The sequence below is a fragment of the Elephantulus edwardii genome, unplaced genomic scaffold, assembly GCF_000299155.1.
Source record: "Elephantulus edwardii isolate Elephantulus edwardi_28Jun2011 unplaced genomic scaffold, EleEdw1.0 scaffold00169, whole genome shotgun sequence".
Taxonomy (NCBI): domain Eukaryota; kingdom Metazoa; phylum Chordata; class Mammalia; order Macroscelidea; family Macroscelididae; genus Elephantulus; species Elephantulus edwardii.
In genome coordinates, this window is record NW_006399919.1 from 4301994 (window position 1) to 4317599 (window position 15606).

At 40.0% G+C, this 15606-nt stretch overlaps 1 protein-coding gene across 1 annotated transcript in view; it reads left to right on the forward strand.

Annotated features, from left to right (window-relative positions):
* Positions 1 to 15606, forward strand: part of CPA3 (carboxypeptidase A3 (mast cell)) — a 49814-nt gene that overhangs the window by 12320 nt on the left and 21888 nt on the right. The window contains exons 4-5 of the mRNA XM_006895570.1: positions 15097 to 15199; positions 15427 to 15528. Of these exons, the coding sequence (XP_006895632.1) occupies positions 15097 to 15199; positions 15427 to 15528 (205 nt within the window). The remainder of the gene's footprint in view (positions 1 to 15096; positions 15200 to 15426; positions 15529 to 15606) is intronic.

The window sequence follows — 15606 nt, forward strand, 5'->3', positions numbered from 1 at the left end:
GGGGGGGCAGAGGAAGAAAAGTGCAAAAGTGAATGACTGGAAATCCTAAGTCTCTGTAAACTTTCATTAAAATGAATAAGGAAAAAAATTAGTTTTATCTAATTAGAACATGATTTCTAGAAATTGGCCCAAATTAGCCACAGTTGTGGGAAATCCACATAATTAAATAGTTACCTTCCTCAGAAATATAAATATGTAAAGTGATCTGCACAGACAAGGACTGTTTAAAATCTTGTCTCCAATTACTAATTATATAGATAATTTTATTTGCATATTAATTATATGTGTTGCTTGGTGTCAGTCAGTAACCGAAGAGGTTCTAAGAAACATCTGGTTGAACTCAGGCACCAGGCTGAAGGAAACTCTATTAAGAGGCTGGTTTGACACAATGATTTACTTAGACACCCTTCATTAGACAGTGCATATAAACCACTATTTAGCTTAAAGCATCTGTGTGTCATATTTTTTTTATTCTCAGAAAATTAAATTACTGGAACAGATTTGACTTGAAAGTAGCATGCTCACTTCCTTCTTATTCACACTTTTACAAAATCATAAAAGCCAAGTCTCAGAAAAAACCAAATCCTCTGTGTGTGCTTACAAACCTGAATGAGCAGCCTCATGATGAGTGTTGGAAGGGATGCCCGGCTCTTGGGCAGAAGCACGAGGACAAACCCCTGACTGTAATGCATCAGTTCAAAAAATCTCCATTCACAACCAGCTTATTTACATTTTACTCCATCTAAACACTCTGAAAACAGTTGTTAAAGAAAGGCAACTCAGGAAATAATTATAAGTATAATAGAAGAACTTTAAAAGTGCAATGCAGCAAAATCTTACTAGACTCCATCTAAGATGAAGTGAGAAATGCAAAAGAGGTATGTGTCAAACTAACATGGTGGTAATCAGCACTTCATATGGATGTGTGATTCCTAAAAATGCTCAGCCAGGCTCAAATTCATATCCCAAGTATACACAGGACCATATCCAATAAGCATCTCAAGCAAAGAAATATTAAAAAGTCCTGTTCTGGCCATTTGTCCTTCCACTCCAAGTTTGTTTACATCACTTGCTCCAGAGTAAAACCTGTTTGTAAGAGTCTGCTATGAATAACCACAAGATGTGGGTTATTGTTGTTGTTGTTATGTGCCGTCGAATAATTTGCGCCTCATAGCAACCCTATGTACAACAGCCCTAAACCCTGCTCTATCCTGTGCCAACCGCATTGCCTCTGACACACCCGTCCCGATTACCCCAGTCACTGAATCAATCCACCTCATAGAGGGTCTTCCCCTCCTGCGCTGTCCCTCTACTCTACCAAGCATGATGTCCCTCTCCAAGGACCTGTCTCTCTCCTTACAACATGTCCAAAGTATGTCAGACGAAGCCCCAGAATTCTTGCCTCCAAGGAGTAGCCTGGTTTAACCCTCTCTAGGATAAATCTGTTTGTTTTCTTGGCAGTCCATGGAACATTCAATACTCTTCTCCAGCACCACAGCTCAAAGGCGTCAATTCTCCTTCTATCCTCCCTAGTCATTGCCCAATTCTCTGATGCATATCAGGCGCACCTTAGTCTCCAGAGAGACACCGTTGCTCTTGAGTACTTTAGAGAGGTCCCTAACAGCAGACTTTCCCATCGCAATACGTTTTTTTTTTTTATTTCCTGGCTGCTGGTGCCAAGAGTGTTGACCGTGGAGCCAAGCAAACTGGAACTGTGAACAATCTCAATCTCTTCACCATCCATCCTGATGCTACCTATTGGTCCAGTGGTGAGAATCTTTGTCTTCTTGACATTGAGACTCAGTCCATACTGAAGGCTGCAGTCCTTGACCCTCTGCAGTAAGTGCATGAAGTCCTCCTCAGTTTCAGCAAGCAGGGTTGTGTCATATGCATAACACAGATTGTTGATAGATCTTCCACCAATCCTAACATCATGCTTCTCCTCAGTTCAGGTATAATCCCAGTTAAACCATGGATTAAGCCTGTAACTTGGAAAATGTCTTTAACTTATCGTGATCTCCTTTACCTCATCTGTAAGACAGAAAGTGACAGAAAGTTGTCCACCGAGGTTCACTTTCCCTCCTACTTCCTTAAAGCATATTCTTCAGTACAAGGACATGCCTCAGATTTTAAGAAATTGGCTTCATTAAGTGCAGTTTGATGCATGGGAGCCCAATTAGGGAGTTATTAGAGACAAATGGGCATGTGTGTAAACCTGAAACCATGCTCTTGTCTGGAACACTGGAGGTGTGATGTGTAACACACCAGGTTGTTAAAGGTTACCAGCTTGGGTCCAGCAGCCAGTCCTTGGGAGATAGATGGGCACTTGGCCTCTCATGGGAGAGAGATGGGACCAACTGGCACTCTCTTAAAGATTTCTGGACCTGGAAACATAATAGACAGTCATTATCAGTCAGAATTAATTCAAAGGCAGTGGATATGATTTGAGATTTTGGGTCTTTCTGCAAAAGGAGCTATGGTGACCCCCTGACTAAGACATTTGACTGCAATCAGAAGATCAGCTGTTTGAATTCTCCGATTACTCTGCAAGACAAGGACGTATTAACTTGCTTCTGTGAAAATATAAAAAATGTTCCTATGGCTCTACCGTGTCCTTCAGGGTCACTATGAGTCCCAATCAACTTAATGGCAGCAGGTTTTGCTTTTCTGGTTTATCTTGCTAAAAAGAAGTACTGGTGATAGAGTGGTTAAGCTTTCAGTCGTTAGTTGGAGGGTAAATGGTTCACTCGCTACTTACTGTGTCGGCGAAAGCTGTAACAATCTACTTCTCCAAAGATTTACAACCTTGCAACCCTATTCTATTCTGTGAGTTGGAATCACTTTGAGAACAATGGGCTGGGCATCCTGATTGGAATAAAGGCAGGGAATCCAAATTATACCAATGACTCTGCCTTCCTGAAACAGCCTATTGTGTGTGCACTCAGGTGCACGCATGCACAAAGCCCAGTGCTGTCAAGTACACTGTACACACGCCTCAAATCCTTCTTGAGGTGGTTGTCAAATGTCTCTCAAGCCTGCTCAGGTTCAGTGACCCCACATACAAGATAACAAAACCCTGACCAATCCTGTGTCATCTCCACCATCTCTCCTGCACTTAACAATGGTTGCTGTTACTGTGCCAACCCGTCTCGTTGAGGGTACTCCTCTCCTTTGCTGACCCTCTGTTCTTCCAAGCATGATGTCCTTTTCCAGTGGTAAAAAGTTGCACTGCAATCCCAAAGACACATGGTTCAAATCCACAAGTTGCTTGGCTGGAGAAGGATGGGAAATCTCCTTCTGGGCACTTAGCCTGCCTCTGAAAACCAGCTGAAGGGGGTCATCTATGAGTAGGTTCCAACTGGACACAATTAAACCATAACTTTATGATAACATGCCCAAGGTACATGATACAGTCTCACTAATCTTGCTTCTAAGAAGCACTGTGGTTTTATTTTTCAAACAGAATTATTTGTTCTTTTGCCAGAAACTAATTCAATATTCTTCAACAACACCACAATTCCTTTGGGTCTTCTTTATGTATTGTCTAACTTCCATATGCATGTGAAGTAACTGAAAATAGCATGGCTTGGGTCTAGCGCACAGCTTAGTCTTTAACATGTAAGATCACACAAGAAGAGATTGCTTAACCTTCCCCCAAGGAACACTTGGTGGATTTGAACTGCATGCCTTTGGGACTGCAGCACAGCTGTTTTACCACTGGGCTATCAGAATTCCTCTTGCAGATTTGCCCAACACAATATGCCTTTAGAGTTCTTGACTTTCTTTCGTAGGTCCTGATTGGGGATCCAAGTAAAATGAAATTTATGGAAACTTTTAGCTTTTCTCCATTTATCATGATGGTCAAGTTGTACAAATATTTTTATGGTGAGGTCCAGCTGTTCTCCTTATACTGAAGTGTAATCCATAGTGAAAGCCCTCGCCTTTGATCTTCATTAAGTACTTTAAGACTTCATTACTTTCAACAAGCAAGGTTGTGTCTACATATCACAAGATGTTAATGAATCTTTCTTCAATCGTGATGCCACATTCTTTTTTTAAAAATTTTATCTTGTTAATGTTAATGAACATTTACAGAGATATGGGATTTTAATTTATTCATTGTTGCACCTTTTTTCTTTACCGCCCCCCCCACCCATTTTGTTCCTCTCTTTGAAAAGCATAAGATAAACTTCTTCATTGGTATACAATCCCCTTTCCCCACCCCCGCCCTCTTCCCGCCCCAAATGCACTCCACTATGCAACCTTAATTCTGGATTCCTGTGATAATCATAATACGCTATCATTCATATGTCACTTTTAAACTGTTCTGTCCCTCATCTTTTTCAATTCAGTATACGTAATTATCCAGTTTTTCTCAGTCTTACCCCAATTCGACTATAACTCATAATGAACCCTTTGAACAATACATCTGAAACATGACCCATCCTGCACCATCCTATCTCTAATACACTCAAGCACACTGTTACTGTATAAATGTATTTTGTTGCTACTAGACCTCTTTTTCTCTTATCCTCTTATTTTCCCAGCAATGACGTCTTTTTCCAAGGCTGGGCCCCTCCTGACATCATGCCCAAAGTGTATGAGATGAAGTTTCACCATCCTTGCCTCTAAGGAGTACCCTGATTGTACTTCCTCCAAGACAGATTTGCTTTTTCCTCAAAACAGCTAGAATTATTGTACATCAACAGGACACTGCCTGAAATTCAAGCTGAATTCAGAAGATGCAGGTGGCATATGAAGTATTGTTGTTGGTATCAAATGGATCTTGGCTGAAAGCATAGAATACCAACAAGATGTTAGTGGTTTACTGATTATGCAAAGGCACTTGACTGTATGTATCTATAAGAGAAGCAAATACAACATGTGGAAGGCCAACCCTGACTACTAATAAGAGGGTCTTGTATTTGTTGCAAAATTATGGGATTAGGGAAGTAGGTTAGGGCATGGCAGGGGAAGGCAAAGGATAACACAAAGTGAAAGTCCAGGTTCAATCCAGCAACACAAATAAACTTCTGGTTTCCTCAAACATCTAGCAAGCCTCAGCTCATAGTAATCCAAAGTCAGCTCTCCTGGTTTTGTCTCCAGGGTCCCATCAGATGATGCCCCATCACAATCTCTCCACAGTGTGGCCAGCTCTCCCTCTCTTATGTTGGCCCCACAGCTATTAATGATGTAGAAGAAACTGATGAACAATGAATAATGTGTCTGTAGTTGAGGCAGCTGGGAACTATAACCCCAGAAGGGGCTTGGGCAATAGATAGAAAAGCCATTTTCAAAAGTCCTAACACCACAGGATCTTACCAAATTTTACAAAAGATTGAGAAGGATGGGAATCCCAAACACTTCTTTGTGCTCACGCAAAACCTATACATAGGCCAAGAGGCTGCTGTCTAAGCAGAACAAGAGAACACTACAGAGTTTAAAATCAGGAAAGCTATGTCAGGGTTATATCCTTCCTCCATATTTATTTAATCTGTATGCTGAGCAAATAACCCAAGAAGATGAAGAATAATGTGGTAACAGGACTGGAGGAAGATTCATCCAATTACTGCATATACAGATCAGGTTTTGTGAAAGGATACATTCCTGATATACACATTTCTTAATTTTAAACTACTTTTATCCCCTTGTTCTATTCAAACATTTGCTACTTTGTTAGTGCAAAGGTTCTGTATGAGCACAATTAAGTGTTCTAAAATTCTCATTCTTCTCAACATCATCTATAACTTACTATGATCCACATAGCCAAATGTCCTTGTAGTCAATAAAGTACAAGTAAATATCTTTCTGGTATTCTCTGCTTTTATTCAGGATCTATCTGACTTAGCAATGATATCTTTTTTTTCTACTACCTCTTCTTAATCCAGCTTGAATTCCTGGAAATTTCATGTCAATGTACATCTCTAGCCATTTTATGTAATCTTCAGTATGATTTAGTTGTGTAATATTAATTATATTATTGGATCATTTTCACAGTCTACTGGATCCCCTTTCTTCAGAAAGATCACAGAGATTAATCTCTTCCAGTTGGTTGGCTAAATCACTGTCTTACAAATGTCTTAGCATAGATAAATAAGCACATCCAAGGCTGCCCCTGTTTCTTGAAACACCTCAACTAGTATTATGTTGATTTCTGGAGCTTCTTTTTTGCCAATTCCTTCTATGCAGCCTGGACTTTTTTCTTCAAAATCATTGTTTCCTGATCATAGTCTACTTTTTGAAATGTTTTAGTTAATCCTTTTTAGTACAATTTTGTGTGTTCTCTTAATTCTGTGTAATTTTTTAATCTTCATTTGATGCTTCCTGCATCACTCAATATTTTACCCACAGAACCCTTCAGTATTGCAATTTTTTTTTTTAATATTTTTTTTTCGCACAGGCGCCACGGGGAGAGGGGACGGGTGGGGGACGGGCGGCCGCCCCGCAAACCCCTCCCGGCGAAGGCACGGCGCGGAGAGGCGCCCACGCAGGCCTCGCGCGCGGGTGGGGAGAACGGGGAGATGCGGGAGGGGGGAGGGGGACAGTATTGCAATTTGAGGTTTGGATATTTTCCTAAATTCTTTCAGTTGAGAAATGCTGGGCATGTTCTTCCCTTTTGATTTCTAACTCTAATTTTTTCTTGATCTGCCCTTTGAAGACTTCTGTTTAACTACATCATTTCTTTCCTTTGATTTCTCTGCTAGAAGAATGAATTTCAAAGTCTCTTCTATCACCTATTTTGATCTTTTCTTTCAAACATGTCTTTTTAACTCTTTCGCTTTCTCATGCATGATGTCCTTGATATCACCCTACAATTTACCTGGTCTTTAGTAATTCATGTTCAAGACAGCAAATTTATTCTTGTAATGGTTTCTAAATTCAGGTACGATTTGCACAAGAATGTATTTGGGTTCTCATGGACTTATTTTCATTTTCTTTTTCTTCAGTTTCAATTTGAACTTTCATTGTGCAGTTGATGGTCTGTTCCACAGGTGACTCTGGTTTTTTTTCTATTTGATGATATGGAGCTTCTCTCTCGTCTCTTTCCACAGTGATAGTCCATCCGTCTGATTCTTGTGTATCCCATCAGATGAGGGCCCTGTGTATAGATGCTGTTTATGTGTCTTACAAAGTATGTTTGCAATGATTATGTCATTGGTCATGCAAAATTCTATCACGCTACCTTCTGTCTCAGGCCTATCATTGAAAGCTGTACTTTGAAATCACCAATCTTCCTTCATTGTTTCCAACCCTTACATTCCACTCGATTCAATTCTGGTTACCAGGGAATCAGAACTGAGTCCATTGGATTTCTGAGGTGGTCAATCTCAAGGAATGAGATTGCTCATCTTTCTTCTACGGAGCTGCTGTTAAACTTCTATTGGCATAGAAGTGTGGCCAACTCCCTAGGGACTATGCCACCAGAGCAACAAGTAAAGAGCTTGAAATTACTGAAGTAGGATTCAGCGTGCCCTTTTACCAAGCCACATACTCAACCTCTGACCTTGGGACACGAGCTTCCATTAGTGTTAGACAACTGAGCAAATCGCACACCAGCCTCTATAAACTAAGGACAGCACAACCCTCCTGACTGTGGATGAAGCTCTCATGTACCGGAATCAGCTATCTCTAGACTTGAATCTCCACTTTTGCATGTTACCAGTTACATAGTTCAGGGAACCTACCTAAGTTGGGTAAGTTAAAGAGGAGATAATAAAAGAACTTGATTAACAGTGTTGATGGCTCAGTAGTGTTCTCATTAACAGATTAAATGAGAATATGCAAATACAATGCTGAGCAAAGCGCCTAACACAGAGACAACCCCTATTAAAAAATAGTAATTTGTATGACTGAGTTACTAGGGATAATTATGTATCATTCCAGCTACATTTAGGAATTTTTTTTAATTAAACAAATCTTGGAACACTGAAACAATATTTGAGAAAAAGTCATTTGGTTTCATCTGCTTGAGCCAGGCTGCTGGTTTGTGGAAAGGCTCGTGAAAACAGCATCTGGACCTAGTTCTTAATTTCTAGCCTTAGGCTTAATTTCCAGTCCCTATCAGCAACAATCTGGTCTGAATTCTGAAGTCCTCCTGCAGCTGGATTTGTGGCAAGGTCATGTTTCAGCTCATACAATTTACTTTTGCTGCTCTTATCATGAGAGCTAAACTTATTTGTGCAAATCTAAAAATACTCTTTGATATGAGCTTCCTGTGACTAATTAATACTGCCTGATGCTAAGAATTAACCTTGGGAACCATAAATTTTCCCTTTGCCTGGCTCTTTTACTTCTAATAATGCAGGTGGGGCAAAGTCCACATGCCTGCTTCAAGCTTAAAACAATGATATCTCTAGTGACCACCCAAAATTAACATCAAACCTTCCCAGGCTTTCTGTGAGATTTAGTACATGCCCTACCTAAAGCCAAAGTCATTGCCACAAATGTATTTGCTTAGAATTCCCAGGTTCATAATAAGTCAAAGCCAAAGCATACAGTGAGTTGGATAGAATGTGCATAATAATGTGCTTGTCAGCGCTGTTAATGGGAATCAATATTCATGAGCAGCACTTGGTCCCATGTGCTAAATAAACTCTAATTAGGAAGTCCGCCACGTTTGCGTTCTGCATCAGAACTCAAATCAGTCAGTCAATCAGGAAGGAGAACCAACAAGTCGCATGAAGTCACATTTGAAAAACATAAGACATTGACAAATTCAAAGAGTCAAACAGCAAGACCCAGCCAAAGCCTGGCTGGAGGACAAGTTACACTGATATTGTGATTTTTCATTTTGTAACACAACTTCACTTTATATAGAGGTTCACGGGGTAGCTGGTAAGTACCATACACTTTCATGTTTCATGTCATTTCATCCTCTCTCAATCCAGATTGTGTGGTTAACCTCCTTGCAAAAGTGAGAAAACAGAATTCCAGAAAGATGAATCAACTCATCCAAGATGAGAATAAGAGTTTAGTAGATCTGGAGTAGGATGCTCAGAATGTTTGATCAGAGAGCCAATGTGCTTCCTTCTTGGAAAAAAAGCAAAGGTCATTTGAGGACACCCATGTATGTCTGACCTTTATTGACTTCACAAAGGGGGAAATGTCCCATTAACAGCACCAATGACACAAAACCAATTCCCATGAGGTCAGACATGTCTCCCACACTCCCATTCTTCTTTCCACTCATCTCAATACCAATCTTAATGCTTTTTTGGGTCCAAAATCCAATGTGATTGCTCACAGACCACACAAAATCATGCTAGCGAAATCAAAAGGTTATAATCCAGGTTAGCAGCAGAATAGAGTCAGGATGGCTCCTGTAATGTGATCACACAGGGCCTCAATGGCTTGAGCCTCATGGCTTTAGGCCGGTTTTACAAACTTCTCAGTCCTAGCAATATTGGTACCCCAGCCTCAGCTGTCCAACAAACTTGAGCAAAGGCTTGTAGCTCCAGTTCCAAACTCCCATGTCACATCAAATCTCTAGTTCATCGATGGCTGCTCTTTTCTTGGTGTTGAGATTTCTTTGGTGGTAGGAAGTCTCAACGGCCATCTTACATTCTCTAGCTTCCTTTTTTTCACCAGGGCAGGGAAGGTTTAACATTGTGGCTAGGGCTGCTTAATTTATTGGTAAGGCTAGCCAGTCCCCTTGTTGATTGTTGAGTCTGGCCAATCCCCTTGTGAAATGGTGAAATGCCCAGTCCTTTTGTGGATAGGCTAGCATCCTATTCACACAGTCCTGTGCATTCACCTGTTTAGGTCAGATTCAGATGAGCAAGAAAGTCATATTGAAATATAAACTCCACACCACTGGTCACTATTGTCTTATTTAACAGAATTTGTAGAGGCAGAAGAGTGCATGATACCATCCTAAAATGATTAGGATGTTGTTGTTATTGTTGTTAGTGCCATCAAGTAGGTACCAACTCATGGAAATCTCCTTCATAAGAGAAGAACACAAGGTCTAGTCCCGTGCAGCCTCACACTGTTGTGTTTGAGCCCACTGTAAATTCCTTTTGTATGTCAATTTCTTTTTTGTTGAGTCTCTATTTTATCAAGCATGATGATTAGAAAAGGGGAAAAAATAAGGCAAAGAAAGCCGTATGTACCACAATTTTACAGTTCAATTGTGTGAGGAAGTCACTATGAGTCAGGGGCCCACTCCACTGAAATTAACAACAACATCACTGTAAACACTGATTTTATGCAAGAGAATGATAGCTGCATGAGCAACTACAGCTACAAAAGCAAAGGATGTTAGATCACTTGGACCTGTATTAAGGGATCATTTACCTCTGTGCTTATTCTCCTGTGTTTGTACTTTCTTTTTCCTACAGATGCAAGTATGCTTTCTTTTCTCATAAGGGAGTCACTGCCTCTATATCTAGTGAATTTCATTGCTTTAATTTTTTTTTACTTTTTTTAAAATATAAACATCACTTTCTATTGTGTTTTACCATGATTGCTTATTTTTTTTTTTTAGGACCAAATGCTTTATTTTTTAAAAAAATTCATTTTAATGAAAGTTTACAGAGACTTAGGGTTTCCATTCTTTCATTGTTGCACTTTTCTCCCTGAACACCCCTTCCCCCTCATTCACTCTTCTCTTTGAAAAGTAAAAGAAAAATTATTTCATTGTTATGCAGTCTCTCCCCCCAAGTCCACTCTCTGGGCAGCCTTCATTCTGGACTCCTGTCCTGACAATAGTACCTAATTATATATTCCTTTTGAACAGTTCTCTCCCTCATCTGTTTCAATGCAATATACATTATTTTATCCCCTCTTTCTCATTTTCCTTCAACCCCGATTTCAGCCCCTTTTTACAACAGTGGCTCTATGCAATATTGGTCCTTTTGTGACTGAGATATTTCACTCAGCTTAATGTCCTCCAGGGTCAGCCTTTTTAATAATATTGCATGAGTTCCTTGTTTTTCAATGCAGCATAGTATTTCATTGTGTAAATATACCACAGCTTCTCTATCCATTCGTTTGTTGATGGCACTTAGGTTGTTTCCAACTCTTTGCTATTGCGAACAAAGCCGTAATAAACATGAGTGTGCATATGTGCATATACCTCCTTTTTTTTTTTTTTTTTTTTTGCATATACCTCCTTGGGTGGCGGTTCTGGTTTCTTTAGGATATATTCCCAGTAGCGGAATTGCTGGGTCGAATGGTATTTCTATTTTCAACTTTTTGAGAAAGTGCCTTACTGCCTTTCATAGTGGTTGCACCATATCACACTTCCACCAACAGTGAATAAGGGTTCCAGTTTCTCCACAACCTCTCCAGCACTCAACTTTTAGTAGGACTATTGGTGATTTGAATCTACCCAGAAGAACCTCAGGAGAAAAGCCTGGTGACCTACATCTGAACAGAATCAGCCACCAGAAACCCTGTGGGGCGCAGTTCTACCAGGACATATGTGTGGTCACTGGGAGTTGCAGTCGAGTCTGTGGCAACTGTGTGTGTGTGTGCACACATGTACGTAAGTGTGCATTAGCATGTATGTGCTTTAACTTTTGTGTTGTTGAGAATCTACACAGCAAAACATGATCAAGTCAACAGCTTCTATACATGTGATTCAGTGGCCTTGATGGCATTCTGGGAATTGTGGAAATAGTCTCACACTCCCTTTCTGAGTTGTCCCTCCCCCATTAACATAAACCTACTACTTCCTTAAGGGAACTCTGGCAGCCTCGTGGCAAGAAGCTGCACTGCAATTCCAGAAGTACATGGTTCGATTTCACCAACTGCTCCCTGGGAGAAGGGTGGGCAGTGTACTCTCATGCAATTCACTGCCTCTGAAAACCCACTGGAGGGTCAGCTATGAGTTGATTCTGACTCCGTGACAAACAACTATCCAGTGTGGTTCTCATGCAGTCTTCTGGAGGGGGCATGGGGAAGGGAGGGATGGGCAGGGAGAAAAATGCAGCAATGAATGAAGGGAAATCCAAAATCTCTGTAAGTGTTCAGTAAAATTATTAAAATTTAAAAAAAAAAGACAAAGTAAAAAAGAAAAAGAATTGTCTCTATGAAATGAGACTGACAACAGCAACTGGGAAGGATTTCATTGCTTTAAAATTTTTTTAATTGTGATTTTAATGGAAGTTTACAGAAAAGTTGGATTTTTTTAAATTCTTTCATTGTTGCACATTTTCCTCCATACACCTCCCAGTGCTCTTGGGGGGGAAAAAAATCATCCATTATTTCATGATTTCCTCCTTTCCCCCAGTTCATTTTGCTATGCACCTCTTATTCTGGACTATTGTCATTTAAATAATGCCTAATCATACACTCCTTTTAAACAGTTCTTTCCTTCATCTATCCAATGAAGTGTTCATTATTTATCCTATCTTCTTCATTTCCCATCAGCCCCTATTTCAGTCCTGTTATATAACAGTGGTGTTATGCAGTATTTGTCCTTTCATGACTGAGATATTTTCATTCAGCATAATGTCCTCCAGGGTCACCCACATGGTGTAATATATTATGAGTTCCTTGTTTTTCAGTGCTGCATAATATTTTATTGTGTGAATATACCATAGTTTTTCTATCCATTCAATTGACACTTCAACAAAGAAGACATTAAGATGGCAAACAAACACATGAAGAAATGTTCAAAGGCCTTATCTATCAGAGAAATGCAAATAAAAACACCTATGAGATATCATCTCACCCCAGCAACAGTAGCAAAGTTCAACAGAGAAGCAAACAGCAAATGCTGGTGAGGTTGTGGACAGATTGGAACCCTTATTCACTGCTGGTGGGAATGCAAAATGGTGCAACCACTACGGAAGGCTGTATGGCACTTTCTCAAAAAGTTAGAAATAGAAATACCAGTTGACCCAGCAATTCCAATACTGGAAATATACCCTAAAGAAACCAGAGTGCCACCCAAATGGATATATGCACACCCATGTTTATTGCTGCTCTGTTTACAATAGCAAAGAGATGGAAACAACCCCACTGCCCATGAACAAACGAACTTCTTCTATGTTAAGCTTTGTAGAACTGTATCTAAAATGAAAAAAAATTAGGCTCTTTGTAAAGATCTTTATCATCTCCAAAGACAGTACTATAATATGTTGTTGTTGTTGTTGTTATTTGTCGTCAAGTCACCTGTGACACATAGTGACCCTATGTACAACAGGCCTAAACCCTGCTCTATCCTGTGCCTATCTTATCGTCTCTGACACACCTACCCCCAATCAATCCACCTCATTGAGGGTCTTTCTCTCTTGTGCTGTCCTTCCACCCTCTCAAGCATGACGTCCCTCTCCAAGGACTGGTCCCTCCTTGCATCATGTCCAAAGTAGGTCAGACAAAGCTTCAGAATCTTTATAATATAATATATAAAGCGTAGAAGAATCTAACAATAAAATGGACTACATCTGTTACTGAATGGGCATTAATAATTTGATCACATTAATCTCAAAAAGTCAAACAACATCATACTGAATGGTAAAAGACTAGAGGTATTCCTGCTAAAGTCAGGGGGCAAAAATACGAAGATATTTTTCCTTAACACTAACATTTACCATTATTCACAAAGTTGAGAAAATATAATCAAGCAAAGGGGAGGAAAACCAAAGATATTAGAAATGAAGTGGAAAATTCACTTCTTTTCTAAAGAAATAACTCCAGAGAAAATGTTAAAGGAATAACTCTAAAATTTTTAGAAGTTTAAAACAATAGTTTTAAAAAAAATGTTTAGTAATGTTGCTGTTAAATGTCATTGTAAAAGCTACAACTCATAGCGACCCTGTGAAAAATAGATCTGGACCTTGTCCCTCCCAGCTCCACCCTCACCACCTCTGACATACTCAAGCACGTTGCTCCAGTCTCTGTGTCAATCCACCTCCTTAAGCGTCCTCTCTCCCTCTGACCCTCCACCTTTCCCAGTATGATGTCTTTGTACCAACTACAGATCCCTCCTAACAATATGCCCTAAGTATAGGAGATGAAATTTCACCATCCTTGCTTTTAAGGGGCATCCTGATTGCATTTCCTCCAAGACAGTCTTGTCTGTTCTTTTGGCGGTCCAGGGCTGTTCATTACCCTTCTCCAACACCAATTCAGAGGCATCAATTCTTCCATTACTATTCATCGTCCAGCTTTCAAACGCTTAAAAAGATACTGAGAAGAGCATGATTTGTATCAAGCACACCTGTCTTGAAACATATCCTTGCTCTTTATCTCTTTGTGCCACTTTAAGATCCTTGCCAGGCTCCAGGAGGAGAATGGACAGGATAGAGCTAGATTCCAATCTATGGTTCATAGGGTAGGTATGAGTTAGATTTGACTTGAGGGTCACTAACGACAACCGCAACATGACACAAAGGAGAATGGCCCCACAGGATTTACAAGGCTGGAAATCTTAACAGGAGATTCCTGCCTTCTACAGAACAGCTAGTGAGCGCAAACCACCAACCTGTAGGTTCCTATTGAAGCACTTTAATCACTGAGCCTCCGGCTCTCCTTAAAACAATGCTGCAACACGCCTATTGCCATCAGAAAACATTCTGACTTATAGCAACCCTCCCTCAGGTTTCTGAGACTACATCACAAAGAGGAGAGGAGAATGCTCATCTTTCTCCCTCAGTGCTGCTGCTGGATTTGAACCACATGCAGCCGCATGGGTTAGCCGCAAAACTCGACATGAACTATGCCACCAGAGCTCCAGAGCAGCAGCAGTGTCTGTTGTTGTTGTTATTATTATTACTGTTGTGTACTATTGAGTTGGAACCAATTAATAGCTGACCCTCAAGTGGGTTTTCAGAGGCTGTAATTCTCATAGGAAGGATTTTCCATCTTTCTCCCTCACAGTCTAGCTTCATTTGCACCACCAGAGAGGCACAGCCTTTGAGTTAACAGTGAAACTCCCTACAGACTGCCCACCAGAGCTTCCAGAAGCTACCATATCAACTTAAACAGCTCAAGATTGCTGAGTGCAGATGGCATGTCTGATAGAAAGAGATAGAGGCAACTTACAAAGAGAGGAATTATCTGACCATCAAAGAAAATTTCTGCAAAAGAAAGATAGCTACGCTTCCTTTTTCTGGTAAATGCTTATCTTATTCTTCTGTCACACAGAATTCTAATTGATGATCTTCAAGAAGAGATTGAAAAACAGTTTGATGTTAAAGAAGATAACTCTCTCAGGCACAGCTACGCAAAATACAACGAATGGGACACGGTACTGTATAAAACGCCTATCCTTCAAAAAAAAACCCTCCTCCACATTTGCTGTCAGTTTATTTTTTTGAAAATTTTTATTTTATGCGGGTTTATTTACAAAGTACATATACACTGCTTTACACATCAGATCTTTCCCATTTCCTTCACACACACTCCTCCACTTATAAAATTGTACATGTCAGCTTACTTTTATTCTAATTCTTTGGAATTGGTTTTGCTCTTAAGATTGTTGCTTGGACCGAAAAAATGATGCATAAGCACCCTGAAATGGTAACCCGTATTAAAATTGGAAAGACAGCTGAAGATAATCCACTGTATGTTCTCAAGGTAAAAACATTTCAGGACCTACTGCTTTTTATTCTTATTCAAAGGTTGAATTTAAAAGGGACTTTGTGGGACAATTAG